Below are 16,971 nucleotides of genomic sequence, written 5' to 3'. Positions count from 1 at the left end.
CCATCACCTACAGGCCCGGCTCCCGGAACGTGAAACCCGATGCCCTTTCCCGCCAATTCACCACCTCAGAGGACCCCACCCGTGAGGCTCCCATTCTCCCTCCCACGTGCGTTATCGGAGCCCTGTCATGGGAGATCGAGTCCGCCATACGGGAGGCCCAGCGGGCGGAACCGGATCCAGGTACTGGTCCCCCGGGATTGCTCTTTGTTCCCACGTTGGTTCGCTCACAAGTGCTACAATGGGCCCACGGCGGAAAACTCACCTGTCATCCGGGCGTTCATCGCACCGTCACCTTCATCAAGCGGTTCGCCTGGTGGCCTACACTGGCCAAGGACGTCCAAGACTTCATCGCTGCCTGTCCAACCTGTGCCCAGAATAAGCCGGTCAACCAGCCTGCTGCCGGCCTACTTCATCCCTTGCGTACGCCAAGCCGCCCCTGGTCCCACATTGCGGTTGACTTTGTCACTGGTCTTCCGCCGTCATCAGGTAACACAGTCATCCTCACCGTTGTCGACCGTTTCTCTAAAGCTGCCCACTTTGTCGCTCTCCCCAAGCTCCCCACTGCCCTGGAGACCGCCCGGCTTCTGTCAACTCATGTGTTTCGCCTCCACGGGATCCCTGCTGAAGTGGTCTCGGACCGAGGCCCACAGTTCACGTCACGTGTTTGGAGGGAGTTCTGCGCCTCCTTGGGGGCCCAGGTTAGTCTCTCGTCAGGTTTTCATCCACAGACCAACGGTCAAGCGGAACGGGCCAACCAAGAACTCAAAACGGCTCTCCGTTGCTTGACGTCCACTAATCAGACCACCTGGAGTGAGCAACTGACGTGGGTGGAGTACGCTCACAATAGCCTTACCTCGTCGGCCACAGGCGTCTCCCCGTTCGAGGCCTCCCTGGGGTACCAACCTCCCCTGTTCCCTGCCATCGAAGGTGAGCACTTTGTGCCCTCTGTTCAGCAGCACCTGCGGCGGTGTCGGCACGCGTGGCGGGCCACTAGAGCTGCCCTTCTTCGCACGGCGGACCGGAACAAACGGCAGGCGGATCGCCGCAGGTCCCTGGCCCCGGCCTACTCACCTGGACAGAAGGTTTGGCTCTCGACCCGGTATGTGCCTCTCAGGACGGAGTCGCAAAAGCTCTCCCCCTCCTTCATTGGCCCGTTCGAAGTGGACTCCATTGTTAACCCCGTTTCTGTGCGTCTCAAGCTCCCCAGGACCATGCGTATCCACAACGTGTTTCATGTCTCGCAGATCAAACCTCACTGTTCCAGTCCTCTGTGCCCTCCTTCCGGACCCCCTCCGCCCGCCCGGGTCGTCGCTGGCCGTCCGGCCTTCTCCGTGTCTCGGATTATGGACGTCAGGCGCCGGGGCCGTGGCCTGCAGTATCTTGTGGACTGGGAGGGCTATGGCATTGAGGAGCGTTCCTGGGTCCTGCGGGCGGCTCTGCTGGACCGGGCCATGGTTCGGCGGTTCCATGAGGCTCACCCTGGGAAGCCTGGGGGTCGCCAGGAGGCTCCCGTTGGCGGGGGGGTACTGTCACGACCTGTGGGGTCGGCAAGGCACTGATCAGCAATCTCTCTCCCCCTCCCCTGTTTTGCCGGGGCGGAACTCATGGCGGGTTCACGCCCTCGGCCCACGCCCTCCCGGGTCATGCACACCTGGGCCTCATCAGACCAGCTGGTATATCAGAAGGAGGAGATCAGCTGTTCAACGCTGGATTGTTGTGAAGACTCCTGTCAGTACACGTCGAGCCCTAGTTTCCCACACTTCCGCCTCAGAAAGTAACATTTGTCTCTCTGTTCTAGATTCCCCGGACCCGTCCCCGTGTTTCCCCGTGTGGAGCGTGTAAGAGGTGGCTGATCACTAGCGGAGAGAGGTTGGCGTGAGCGTGTGTGTGATCCCCTTGTTTTCCCTGGAGCCCTGGAACCCGTCCTCGCACATCTTGTATATAGCACTGTCCTCGCACTGCCTGTAAATACACTTGGTGAAGATTTTTGTGAATAAACGGTCTCTGTTACAACACACTCCGGAGTCCTGCGAGTGGATCCTCAGAGCAACCCGTGACAATACCCCTCGATTTCAATTAAAAAAAAATGTAAAATTAACCTCAAGAGAATCATATTAATAAATAAAAGGTTTCTGTGTTACCTGAGTATTACTGAGGGGTAAAGGACACATCTCTTAAATAAATCTGTTTTATTGATTTTTTTTATTTTAAGATTAATAACTAAAATGACATCTATGGTGTTACGGGTCAATTTCGACCCATATACATTTACATCAAGAAAAGACAAAAAAGTTTGTTTTTTTCAGCAGTAGACCTTTAATATAAACTGAAAAAAAGAAAAAGTCCACTCCTCCTTTGTTTTGGTTATAGCCGTGGGTAATTGTGGGCTTTTTATCACTTCCCAATGATACAGCTTCACCTCAGTTTCCTTTGTGAAGTTCTTGTCCGAGGTCATATCTGGTAAAAAATAAAATAAAATAAAATATCACAGCTGATATTGTGATCCTGCAGTCCAGTGGTCATATGGAGGACCACACATTTTCATTGTTTCTTCTCAGGGATGCCACTCACAGCTTTGACTGTGATAATCTGTACATTCCAGGCATAGTTGGTTTTTGCATCACAGGCTTCCCAGATTTTTCTGCCGTTTTTCCCTTGCTTACTGGGTATATATTGCCGGAAGGGGCATTTTCCTCAAAAAGTGGACAAGACGTTCATCCACGGTCACTGGCCCTGGGATGAACATCAGTGGAAGAAACTGCACCCATCTCTCCCAGACATCCCTGATGGAAGTAAGCTTGTCAGACCTCGGTCTGGTCTCTCTGTTGTCAAATCTGAGGACTCTTGAATCAAAATGATATCAAATGTGTGAAGTGACATCGTTGCCCAGAAAATGTTTATGCCTGTCGATGCATCCCATAGACGATCAGTGGCATCATTGCAGCATCTGTACACTCCAGCAAGAAGAACACCAATGAAAGCATCCAGGTATTCCTCATCATGTCGCCATGGACTTTTTTTTCCTTCAAGGTTTATCATAGTAATGATGATTCTTTCTAGTGACAATGGCATAAATATCTCAAAACATCTCTTAGTGTCACTGACTGTGGTCAGAGCAAACCTTGTGATTCCAGGGGTCATTTTGATGACATTTGCAGCAGCTGCCCTGCCATGTACATCATGAGGTACTGAGCTCCAAAAAATCTTACCATTTTTGGACTTGAATCTTTCAGCCGGAGTAGCTTCAGCACCAGCGACCTCCACCTCTGATCAGATGTGTCTGTGTGTTCTGGATGATAGTCCAGATTGTCTTCCTCCTTAGAAACCTGTCCATCTGAATCGCTATGCTGCTCTGTGTCCTCTCCTTCATTTTCACCAAAAATATGATCCTGAACTTAGCTCACTGTGAATCTTCTTCTCATTTTTTGTATGCTGCAAATTGTAAATGTGCACTCTGGAAGTCAAATGGCCACTCAAATAGTGAATTCACCTCACATGCCCGTGTTTATTTTGTTTTGTTTTTGTGCAGGTATACTGCAAAAAACATGCAAAATAAGAATCCCCTAAAGCTCATATGATTAGGAGAGGCGCTTGCTGTAAGTGTTTTAGCTGACAGTGCACTTATGATTTCAGTTTTGGCTTTAATTATTGCTTTATACTCATAATATTATACCTGGGTCGAAACCGACCCTAACAACACAAAGGTCATAATTTCAACTAGGGCATTTTATAATTTAGTGAAAATATTTTTTTTGTTTTATTTTGTAGAAATAGAGGTTCCTGACAAAGTCAAAACGCCTTGATACAATAAACAAATGTATGTGATTTTTTTATGCATTTGAAATTTAAAATGGGTCGGTGCCGACCCTAACACGAGAGGAGGGTTAAGTGCAACAGTCTTGAGATCGATGCTCTAGCACCAGCCATCACAGAAATCCCTCTTTGCACTGGGTGTGTTTCACCAAGAAAGGCCTTCTTACTACATACAACTCCAGTTCAAGTGCCAGCCTCTTTGGCAACTGTCTGGCTTCTCTATCGTGTTGCTCTGCTGAAGCTTCATGCCTGTGTCACTTCTGCACATGCTCCGTGACTGCTCTCGCGAGTGCCCTCACCTCACATCTTTTATGCAGTGTGAGCAGGTGTGGAGAACTGCTTTGATCAGGGTGTAGGAACTATAAAAAAATTAAAAATAAAAGCATGCTAAATATATAGAATCATGCATACAACCATACTACAAAACCAAACCAATAAAAGATAGAATAAAGCATTAAAATGCTACTGCTCATGTCCTGAAAATCTGATATTGCATCAGTTTTAATGAATGCATAGTCCTACAAAATTAACAGTGGCCTAAGGTGGACTCTAATTTCCAGCCTGAATTATTGCTTAAACTGGCCTCTGAAAGCCAAAGTGCAGAGTTCCTGCACTATCCAAAGGTTATGACACTAACCGCCAGAGGCTGTAAGAACATGATGTTTAGTTTCTTTTTCTTCTTTTCTTGGGGACACTTAGTTTTGCCCTGCTTGTAGGTCTTGTTTGATTTCAATAGACTCCAGAGAAACATACCTGCTCTAGTTGTTAATTTTGTCCCTTAGCAGTTTGGCGCTTAGCTGACATGATACAGTTTTAGAGCTTTATCTTGTTTTTTTGATTTTTCTTGGGGTTTTTTTTGCAGTATATGCAAATGTTGATGATTACTAAAAATAAATCGGCTTTCTATAAACAACAGCTTGCTGTCTTTAAAGTCAGATCAGGACCCCTTACCTTTGTTTATGGTTAAGTGTCTTTATTTTACAAAAACCCTGTGCACAAGTAGCTGAATTTCTCCATTATTTGTTTCCTCCACAATAATGATGTTATTATTAGAAAAAAAAAACATTGAACGTGTCCTTTTGCCTTCAATGACAGCACTATATGAGAGTGTTATTCTGTGAAAATTAAGCTATATTCTAGCTGACATTGTCTTTAATGAAGGATTAAGTGAAACAGTCTACATGATGACTTGCTTTTTATAATTAATTTGGAAGAATTATATATGATTATGGCTCTCTTCTTATCTCTGTGTTTTTACGTAATAGATCTGATTTGATTTGTTTACATGTTCTTGCACTTTTGTAATCCTGCTTGAATCTGAAATCCATAAAGTTTCTTTGCTGAAACAAAGAAACTGTGTCAGCTCAACAGGGCTTTATCACTGCAGACGGAAAAAGAAGTCTTTAGATGTAGATACGGTCTGGAGATTCAAAACAAGCCTGTCAGTGAATTGTGAAGTAATTGTCTTTCTTGGGGTGAGGTGGCTGTAGCTCAGGTGGTAGAGCAAGTCAGCCACTAACCAGAAGGTCGGGCAAGATACTAACCCCATCTTACTCTCTGCTGCATCCATCGGAGTGGGAATATGTATAGAGCACTTAAGAGCTTAGAAGAAGTGCTTGTGTGAATGGGTGTGACTGGATGAATGAATTAGTTGTATGAAGCGCTTTTAGTGCTCAGACAGAGTAGAAAAGCGCTATATAAGAACCAGTCCATTCACCATTCTTTCCATGATAAGTTACAGTTATCAAAAGCAGTGAATACAAATAAAAAGGGGAATCTCATAGCACACCTAATGAGAGTTCAATATCAAATGTGAAGGATTGTAACCAGCAATTCAGCACTGCTGCATGTAGATGACAGCTCAAGTGACACGAGTAACAGCTTTGTTGAGGGTTCAAAGACAATCTCAATTACTGGATTGGCCACAAAAATCTCAAGGCGCTTTATATTGTAAAGTCAAGATTCTGCAGCATTAGAGACTCTAACCATTCAGCCATCGGTTAGCTGTATGTGCGTGGTGACAGTGGGGAGAAAAAACCTTTTAAACAAATTAAATGTAATAAACATTTTCTAAATTGAACAGATTTACAAGTAGGTGACAGTGTATTACCAAAAAGTGTTTAGTGTTGTTGGCTCTCCTGTAAGGCCTCAGTAACACTAGAGAAAAAAAGAACAGCATTCTACACAAGAATATGAATGTCAAGACTGATAGACTTCAAATATTTTAGAGAAACAAAGGTTTTTGTTTTTTTTACAACAAGTGATATATACAAAAAGTGCAAGGGGACGGGGCTCCAGGAAATCCAGGGAAACGGGGTAGCTCACGATCACTCCTCATGACATCATCCCACCCCATCCCACCACCACCACCAATGAGAGCCTCCCCGCAACCCGCCAGGCTTATCTGGGTGAAGACGATGGAACTCCCGCAACATGTCCAACGTGGCCAACACAGTGGCCCAGGGAACCCAGGACCCCTAGGCCTCCAAGTCTACCAGATATCGAAGCCCCCATCCCCGGCACCTCACATCCATAATCTGAATGATAGAGAAGGTTGGGTGGCCAGGCGGGCAGAGAGGGCCTGGACGGTGGGCACAAAGGAGAGACAGGGTTTGCAGATGACAGCACTCTGATGGGGCTCATCACCAATGATGATGACACCGCCTACAGAGATGAGGTCCAGCGTCTGACAGAATGGTGTGACCACAATAACCTCACCCTAAACACTAGGAAAACCAAGGAAGTGGTCATGCACTTCTGTAAGACAAAAACTGACCCCCTCTCCATAAAAGGTGACTACGTGGGGAGGGCGTCCTCCTTTAAGTTCCGTGGCACCCACATATCTGAGGATCTATCTTGGTCAACAAACACGTCAGCCTTAGTGAAGAAAGCCCAGCAGAGCCTCCATTTCCTGAGGATTCTGAGGTGGAACAGGCTGCAGATTGACCTACTAGTGTCCTTCGATCGAGCCACAATCGAGAGTGTGCTGGTGCCCGCCATCTCCGTGTGGTACGCTGGTTGCACAACAGCCGATAAGAAGAGACTCCAGAGAGTCATCAGAACTGCAGAGAAGGTGATCGGCTGTCCAACCTCCTCCCTGGACTCCATTGCCAGCTCTAGATGTCTCTCCAGAGCCAGGGTGATTATTAAAGACCACCTCCATCTCAACCACCACCTCTTCAACATCCTGCCCTCTGAAAAAAGTTCAGATCTATCAGGCCCAAAACCAACAGACTAAAGAACAGCTTCTTCTCGTGGACTGTCAGAACTATTAATGCAAATTAAGAGTGTGAGCAGATCTCTCCCATACAATCATTCTGTTGCTGTGATTCCCTGTGCAATATTTCAGCAAATGTGGAATTTCCATCTCTATTTTTAACGACCATAGCCCTTCCACCCTTATTTATTATTGATTATATTTTATTACGATGCCCTTGTACACACCCCCATAGTGCTTCCTGTAACTAAAACATCGTGTATAGTGTTTTTATATTGTTTTTCTTTACTTTTGTTGTCTTGCTTCCCAATTTCGCTGTGCAAGCAACTGTACAATGACAATAAAAGTTCTAAGTTTCTACGTTTTTTTTTGGGGGGGGGGGGGGGGGGGGGGGTTGTGTCCTGTCTGGCACTGTAGCAATCAGAATTACTGCCTGAAGGCCAAGAAAAATGCCCAACAGATTTACTTTCCCAAGTGGGCCTTTTGCTATACTGGTCCACTTGATTGTCATAGTTTATTTGATCTTTATTAGTTATTTTTATTCTAAGTTATTGTAATCAGGCCAGACTGGACTCAGGGACGAGAAAGAAAAACAAGAAGAAAAGTTCAGAAGAAAGTTAACAGAAGGAGAGGGAAAGAAAAAGGAGAAAAGAGATAGAGAGAAAAGACAATGAAAATCTGCTTCATCACCTTTTTTTTTTCCTGGATCACCTGTTGAGAAAGAGTTTCTACGTTCTAAGGTAGGATAGGTGAGTTGTAAGCCATGGTCCCAAATTGTTGAGAGAGTGCATCTGGATTTATGTTGCAAGATCTGGGCCTGTAGGTGATTGAAAAAGGGAATCGGGTGAACAACAGGGCCACCTGGCATGTCGGGCGTTATGCCGTTTGGCAGATTGGAAATATGCCAGGTTCTTATGATTTGTCCAGACAATGAATGGCAGAACCTTGCCCTCGAGCCAGTGTCTCCACTCCTCCAGTGCGGGCTTGATGCAGAGGTGTTCGTGGTTTCCCACATCATAGTTCTGTTCTGCAGGGGTGAGACAACGAAAGAAATAGGCACAGGGATGGAGCTTACCATCCTTTTGTTGGGAGAGCATGGTCCCCAACCCCAAATCGCAGGCTTCCACCTCCACGATGAACTGGAGACCTAGTCCATTTGCAAAAAGATAGGTGTTGAAGCAAAGTGTTCCTTGAGGTGAGTGAATGCATTCTGGGCAGACAGAACCTTGGGGGAGGTGAGAGGGGTTAGAGGCAAAGCAATTCTACTAAAATCCCAGATGAAACGGTGGTAGACATTTGCAAAGCCTAGGAAATGCTGAAGCTTCTTATGATCTGGAGGAACATGCCAGTTGACTACAGCTTGAACCTTGACTGGGTCAGCTGAGATTTCCCTATTCAATGATGTAGCCAAAGAATGACAATGTTTTGACATGGAATTCACATTTCTCCCCCTTTAAAAATAACCGGTTTTCTAGGAGGCGCTGGAAAACTTGTCTGGCATGGCATTCGTGTTCAGCCAGCAGTGCACGGGCAGGAATTCACTGCTGGCTGGAAATTCCGACACCACTTCACATTTAAAGAAGAAAGGGATGAAATCTGACTGTGCAATTCAAACTCTGGAAGTCAGTTCTTTTTTTAAAATAACTAACGTTAGCCTGCTGCAACTACCGTGTTCTAGTTGTGGTACCTACTAGTGATGGGATTTCCGGCTCTTTTTAGAGAACCGGCTCTTTCGGCTCCGAACCGGCTCTTCAGGTTGTTTTGTTGCTTTAATTAATTTATTATTAACAATAATATAAAATTATGCACAAAAGGAATTACTAATGTAAAAAAAGTGGTTTTATTTATATATGTTTATATATTTAATTTGATATACCTTTATAAGTCCTACAGGGGAAATTTCATAAGGCTGCTGACCTATTGCACGCAATGGCGGCGCCATCTTACCCTCCGACCATACATACATTACACAAAACATCACATGGGGAAGACGGGTCAGAGAGGTATAACAATGGAAAATGCACCACATGAGGAAAGATAAGGAGAAAAAATAACTCCCCCCAGACTGAGAAGAAAAAAACACCTCTGCACATGAAAAAACTCTTAATACACCAAAGAAACACATGACAAGCAACAGGGGCGGGTAAAGGGTGAGAGACCGCCGACTTAGACAGTACATCCGGGCCTGCGTGCGCTGGTCTCCTTGATCCCTGTCAGCATCGGAAGGGAATAAGCGTCGAAGGCATTTGGAAAGGGAGGGGGGATGAGTGTGTGCATATCAGTGTATATGTGTGTGTGTGTGTGTCCATAGTTCAGCTGAGACAGTGTCCTTCACCCTGCCAGGCTCAGTAAACAGTCTTCCAGCCAACCCAGGTGGCCTTACATGGAATGGGGGGAACAGACTAAACACAGTCGTTATCAGGGTGTTGTTGTTCAGCTCCAGCCTTGAGACCGCAGCTGGTGCCGAGAGGGTCTCCGCATGAAGTGATGGTGCTTTTTACTTTAGTGCGAACAGCTCATATGAATTTCAAAGCAGTTCTACAGTCCAACACTGGTCTCTCAATCTCCCGTTGGAGAGCCGCGAGCTTCGTCGTTCTATGATGTTGTCATTTCTTGTGCTCAAGGAGCCGATTCTGAGAACTCACGGCAGTGTGCCTCCCCGAGATGTCATCCAATTTGCGCCCAGAGATGTTATTCCGAGCAAGCCCTTTTGAGATGTATCCAGTCTGCTGTCAGAGATCTTATTCTGAGTATTCACAGCAGCCGTAGCCTCTCCAAGATCTTATCCGTGCTGACTCAATGAGCCCATTTTGAGAAACTCACGCCTCTCCCATCATTCCAATCCCAGCGGGCAGCCTTGTGGGGGTTTGAACAGCTGGTTCCACTTTCTTAATTCTTTGATAAGTCAGGGCCAAGCCAGCTCCGATCAGCAAGAACCCTGTTATCATGGTTCCGAATAGGTAGATATCTTCAGCACTCAGGCTCACCCGAGCCCAAACTTCTCGTTGAGAAAGGATGTCAATTGCATTTAGGGACCAGTTGATCAAATCCATAATTCCTCTTTTAGGTTTTAGAGAACAGACTGTGAGAGAGTGTTCCAGGGAAAAGTAATAAAAAACACGAGACTAGACAAGGACATAAGAGGCTAAGCAGGGAAGATAAGGGAGAGGAGGAGGAGGAGGAGAAAAGTGCGACCGCCTTCGTCAAGAGCAAGAGCAGGAATGTAAATCTTGTGTAAGTACACAATTAATATAAATACATACGGTGGCCCCAAGAGACAAAGCACGTACAAACTCCAAAACACACTCCTATAGTTAACTGAACTTCCAAAACAGAGCTACTAGATCACTTAAATTACACAACTGAAACCATGAAAGCATATGTGTATTGTTTGTGTATTTATACACAAGCACTCATATATATTCAAATAATTTAAAAAAGTTCATGTAGCTGTTATTACCACACACCAAATCCGGTCGTTGGTACTTGCTGGCTTGTGTAGCCACAAGATAACAAAAGCTCAACACTGCCCCCTAGCATCCTGGAGCACTTCTGTTGTGTTTTGTTGAGTTTGTATGTGCTTTGTCTGTAAATATACTTTTATTCATTCACTCCACATAAAATGTAATAAATAAATCATATAATACGAAAACCAACTATTCACATTTCAACTTTTAACTATTTAAATTTTCAGCTTTTTCCTTTTCAACATATTTAAAGTGAAACAACACAAAACTCTGCAAACCACAACACAATTAAATATAAATTATAATATGAAAACAAAAAGAAGTTGCATATTCTCTGTCATATGGACCTGCATGAATAAACTTTCTGAATCCTTTATCATCTGCAACTGAAAATAGTTGTGGATGATTACTATACCTTTCTAATGTGACGTTGTTGTCCCCGGCTCTCTCTCTCCCTCCCGCTCTGTTCCTGTGCTACTGAGTGCAACTACTGCCCCTCCCCCCTCTGCCCAGCACAAAGCACAAGGCTCGCGTGAAGCAGAAAAAAAGTACAAGAGAGAGAGAGGGTGAGAGAAAGAAAAAACAACCCACGGCTCGCGTCGTTCACGTCAAAGATCCGGCTCCAAGAGCCGTTTCGTTCGCAACCGACCCATCACTACTGCCTGCCTGGGTTATGTGACACTTCAGTATCTTCGATGTACTATTGCTGTGTGATTTATTACTATTACTGAAGGCTACTTGCCACCAAGCTAACATCTTATCTTATACCATACCATACCAACTTTATTTCTAAAGCACTTTAACATAAAACCAGAGTTTCACAAAGTGCTGTACATGTTAATAGCATACGTAAAGAAAATTAAAATGAGATACAATAAAATAAATAGATACAATAAATTGAAACATGTTAAAACAAATTGAGTCAACCCCTCTAATCAATGCCAAAGGCTTCAGCGAATAAATATGTTTTAAGAAGACTTTTAAATTCAGAGAGAGAAGAGGCCTGCCTAACATGCAAGGGCAGATCATTCCACAACTTTGGAGCAGCTACAGCAAAAGCACGATCACCTTTAAGTTTATACTTAGTTTTCGGTACCTTAAGGAGTTGCTGATTGGCGGACCTAAGGGAACGGGCAGGTGTATATGGTTGTAGTAGCTCCGAGAGGTAGGGGGGGGCCAGGCCATTAAGAGATTTAAAAGCAAATAAGAGAATTTTAAAAACAATCCTAAAATGTACAGGTAGCCAGTGGAGTGAAATTAAAATAGGGGTAATGTGCTCAAACTTTTTTGTTCCAGTTAAAAGACGTGCTGCAGCATTTTGCACAACCTGCAGGCGCCTAATGGACGCATCACTAACCCCAAAATAAAGTGCGTTACAATAATCCAGCCTAGAAGTAACAAAGGCATGGATTACTGTCTGAAAATGCTGTTTCGATAAGATAGGCTTTATTTTGGCTAATTCCCTCAAATGAAAAAAGCTAGATCTTACAACAGCTCTGACCTGGCTTTCAAGTTTAAGATTTGCCTCTATTTTAACTCCCAGATTAGTGATGACTGGTTTAACATACTGTGCCAGTGAACCAAGATCTATAATAGTGGCCTCAGAAGCGCCACCAAAAACCATCACTTCTGTTTTCTGTTCATTAAAATGTAAAAAGTTCAAAGCCATCCAAGTCCTTATTTCATCAAGGCATCTGAGCAGCGGGTCTACTGAGAAGCCATTTATCTTTTTAAGTGGGAAATAAATCTTCCCATAAGTCTTTGCTCCTCTACAGTAAACATATTGTCTGTTCAGGGAGATTTGGGCTTAACAGCCAATTGGTAGAGAAAATCCAACAAGAATTTACAGGATGTGATTCAGAATACGTTACTCTCATTGAGTAACTTAACGGAATACTTTACAAACTACATTGTAGGGCATGTATTCTGTAATCTGAATACTTTTTTAAAAGTAACCTTCCCAATACTGTGTACCAGTCCACATCTAAACTATTCTACAATGCTTAACTGTGTGCAATAAAGCATAAAACACACATCTGATGCTCTCCTTCATATATAACTAAGTGATACAAAGTATTGTTAGAACATGTAATCAATATACATGTAAAAGAAATTTCAGTCAGAGTGGGCACTGAGGAGAGGTCAGGTGGGTCGGTCAGCTGATAGAAGTAGGGGCGTATTTTAAACAGTTCATTTCAATTTCAATTTCAATTTTATTTCTATAGCACATTTAAAAGTCACAGGTACAACAAAGTGCTTCACAGACGAGCCATACTTGCAGGTTTACAGCAAAAGAAAACAATCAACAACAAAAATACAGTTATAGGATGGTACTATTGCAACAAGCATGAACCGGGAAGAAATTAAGCTAAGTAGTTTGAAAGGCAAGCTTAAACAAATGGGTTTTTAACCGTGATTTGAAAGATTGAATAGTTTCCGACGCACGGACATCAACCGGCAGGCTGTTCCACAGTTTTGGTGCAGCAAAAGCAAAGGCACGATCCCCCTTCGTCTTTAGTCGAGACATTGGTTGCATTAGGAGCCCCTGATTAGAGGATCTGAGTGCCCTTGTAGGGATATATAAATTAAGAAGGTCAATCAAATAACTGGGTGCCAAGTTATTTAAGATTTTAAAAGTGTATAGAAGAATTTTAAAAACAATACGGTACTTGACAGGAAGCCAATGGAGGTTAGCTAGAATAGGAGTGATATGATCCTGTCTTCTAGTGCCGCTTAAACGGCGTGCTGCGGCATTCTGGACTAATTGTAGGCGTTGGATGAGGGAGAGTTGGAGGCCTAAGTAAAGAGAATTACAATAGTCCAGTCTAGAGGTTATGAAAGCATGAATGAGCCTTTCAAGGTCCTTGTGTCGTAGGTAAGGCATTGCCTTCGAAATTTGGCGTAGTTGGTAGAAGCTGGTTTTTACCACTGCAGCCACTTGCTTATCTAATTTGAGGGAACTGTCCAGCACTACTCCCAGATTTCTGACAGTAGACGATAGATGGCTGGCATAAGAACCTAAGGTCCCCGATAGCTGTTTCAACGGCATATGGCTACCAAAGACGATAATTTCTGTTTTGTTTTCATTGAGGGTTCATGTAGCAATCTTCACCCCACCCCAAAACGCTCTCTTTTTACCAGTCTAGCAGTGGATTGTTTGTTGTAGCCCAGGGAAACCAAAACAAGAGGTGCATTAAAAAAAATTATGAATTAAGTATGGTTGCCAGACAGGGCTAGCAATACTGGCTTGGTAATGTGAGTGATGTCAGGGAGGCGCTGGCCCCTAAACTATACCCCTGCAACTGCTGCCTCTCTGATAACTCCACCTGGGTAACCCATTCACCTACCTGCCCACTCTCGGTAACCGTCTCACACGCCAGTTTGCCTGCCTCAGTAACCCGTCTTCCATCTCTCATACAACAGTGTGATAAGTCAGTTACTGGTTTTCTTTAGTTTCAGCTGTTTCGTATTACTACGTAATTCTGATTCTTCCAAGAAAAAAACTTGCTCTGGTCAAGTTGAGCTATGTTTATGTTTATGTTTATGTTAATAAATGATAAATGTAAATAAATCCTGAACCACTCTAAGTATGAGTATACGCCTTATGTTCACCTTTTGGCTCATTCTGATAGTGCCTTTTAATTTCCATCAAACGAATGTGGCACTTTTTGTTTTTAATACCTTATACACACACACACACACACACACACACACACACACACACACACACACACACACACACATAATTATATTTTAATGAGGTGGGATTATGATATGCATTTTTAATCCTCATTAATAATAATCTCCATTTCTGCTATTAATTATTGACTGCATGCATTTTAATCTTATCCACTAGCATTTTAATTCATACATTTTTTCTGTTTCTTGCATGACAGAAGAAACATTTTCTCATCTGACACAACACAGTTTGTCTACTTGCTGGTTGGATTCAGTTAAGCATTAAACCACTTGTGTTTTTCTTAGAAAAAGTGAGAATTGCCAGTTTGAGGATGGTTTGCAATGGAAAAAAAACCAATGTTGAAACTTAAACAAACAGAGGTTTGTTGACACAACTATCCACCCAGATCACGCAGATATGAACTGGAAAGCAGGCTCAGGATTGATGTTTGCTCTTTGGAATGAAAATGAAAAGTACCATCGACTGCAATGTAAGTTTTGTCCCAATAGCCCCCGACACACCTGGTCTTTATTAACGGGCTTACTTCATGGAAATAAAAATGGCTTATTCATTTTTATTCAGTTTCACCAATATCAGCAGTACAACAACTAACACCACTTTTTGTTTTTTACTTCTTGATGTCTTAGTGCTTCAACAAATATGTCTTTTATGATGAAATTGATTTTTTACACTCCAGTGGATTGTTCATCCACCTCTCTTAACCCTTGTATGGTGTTCGGGTCCGTGAGACCCGTTTTCAGTTTTTCTCAAGAGAAAAATTAAACAATTAATTATTTTTTCAACCTGAAATTCATTGGCTTTGGCTTATTTTCTGTGAAGAACATAAATCCGAACTAATTTTCAATGACCAAATGCTGTACCTCCCCCCACGCATTTACATTACATACAAGGTGTTCGGGTCCACTGGACCCAGGTCTAATAAAAGTGTTGAAAGTGTAGGTCCTGTGTTCCCACACTCTGTCTTCCTCCTTTCTGGTGCTGCTGATAGTGTTTTCTTCCCCTCCTGCTCCGCACAAAGTTGCAACATTGTTGAAAATTCAACTATCAACACCGTCTGCTCTTACATCTCACACATTTTACCCTCTTTCTTGAGGGATCCAAATTTTATTTTCTCATACCCTGTCCCACCTGCAAATTAGGGGCATAATACTATAAATAAGACTTTGCCAGTGTGGTTCTTTATCACAACTGATCAAGATGGCAAAAGATTATCTGCTGCGAGGGCCATCCAATTGATTTTGGAAGAGAGAGGGGCTTCAGATGATGATGTTGACAAAGAGGTTTCAGAATATTTCACATTTCTGAAAATTCAGAGTCTGACCGTGACTTTGAAGAAGAGGATGAGGTTGAGCACCATTTAGTAACAAAACGAAGACGAGTACCCCATCTGCAGCCAGCTCCAGGACCAGAACAAGCCCACCAGACAGCAAGTGAAGAAATATGGATGTCAATAACTGGTGAAATTGAATGGTCTTCTTGCCCAAGAAATGAGCCACCCTGCAGAGCTGTTACTGTGATAAGCCAGGGCCAGCACAGCTGGCAGTTACTCATGTGCAGGACATCAAGTCTTCATTTGAGCTTTTCATCCCAGATTCCATCCAGAAAATTATTCTGGATTGCAGTAATCTAGAAGGAAGGTGTGTTTTTGGAGAGAGGTGGAAGTAGATGGACCAAATTCATCTAAGAACCCCAAAGGCCTACTTTGGGGTTCTTATCCTTGCAGGAGTTTTCAGGTCCGAAGGGGAATCCACAGAATCCCTGTGGGATGCAGAAACCGGCAAGAACCTTTCCGTGCATCAATGTCTCTGGAAAACTTCCACAAAATTTCCAGGATTATCCGTTTTGATAACCGAGACGACAGACCAGCTCGACGGCAGAGAGACGAGCTAGCTGCCATCAGGACAGTGTGGAATAAGTGTGTGCACCACCTCCCCCTGTTTTACATCCCTGGGCCTAATGTCACCATTGATGAGCAGCTGATCCCATTTAGTTGTGAAACATATTGCTTCACGTGTAAATATGTTGTGTATTTCCACTCACTCCACTTGATTATAACTGATTCATTTTTTTATAACATTTTATAAAAAAAAAAAACTAAAAAAAAACGAGAAGCACATTAATTCATAAATGTGATCTAACAAAGGTAAAGGGAAAAAAATTAATCATGTTTGCTGTTCATATGGCTTGTAATTGGGATGAAGTAAACATCTGTTGAGTAATTTAACATAAAATTGTTTGATAGTGTTAATTTGGAAAGCCAAAACTCTAGCGGGTCCACCAGACCCATGAACACTGGCTGAGTAACAAAAATACGAACACCACACAAGGGTTAATGTGTATCATTGAGCTATAGTAACGTCTGACAATCTGAATTACTACAACCAACAACTCTTGCAGTCTCACTTGACTGCCACAGTGACACTTCCAAGCATAGCTGAATAATATAAGTGAACCAAACTAGCTGGATTTACCTTGACACAAGAACTAGGAGGAGGATTTTCTCGTCCACTGTCTCTGTGGGGAATATTAGTCGGTCTCATACACCAATCCCCCTCCATGAAATCTGTGGCAGCTGGCCACTAATCCTGAAAGAATTCCTTGCCTCCAAAGCATGTTTTTCTGTATCTTCTCCCACGTAACACCCAGTTCCTTTGCTCCAAGACTGAAGGACAGAGAGCAGACTTTCACTGTGTGCACACTTTATATAGGTGTTACACCCTGGCCTAGGCAACCGGCGTGCAACTTCCACAAAAATAATCCCAAAACGAGATTTA

General features: G+C 43.5%; 1 protein-coding gene across 1 annotated transcript; it reads left to right on the top strand.

The window, feature by feature from the left end:
* Window positions 1-238: 238 nt before the first annotated feature.
* LOC309690421 (uncharacterized protein) lies at window positions 239-1,655 on the top strand (the record flags this gene model as incomplete). The annotated part of the gene is made up of 3 exons (XM_082507454.1): window positions 239-287; window positions 343-698; window positions 957-1,655. 3 exons carry the CDS (start codon window positions 239-241, stop codon window positions 1,557-1,559), a joined length of 1,008 nt encoding a protein of 335 aa, XP_082363580.1. The 3' UTR covers window positions 1,560-1,655.
* Window positions 1,656-16,971: the final 15,316 nt, after the last annotated feature.

This window comes from Aulonocara stuartgranti, assembly GCF_965226115.1.
Source record: "Aulonocara stuartgranti genome assembly, chromosome: 16".
Taxonomy (NCBI): Eukaryota; Metazoa; Chordata; class Actinopteri; order Cichliformes; family Cichlidae; genus Aulonocara; species Aulonocara stuartgranti.
Note: the sequence above shows the minus strand (reverse complement) of the source record. Positions and strands in the feature narration are given on the sequence as shown.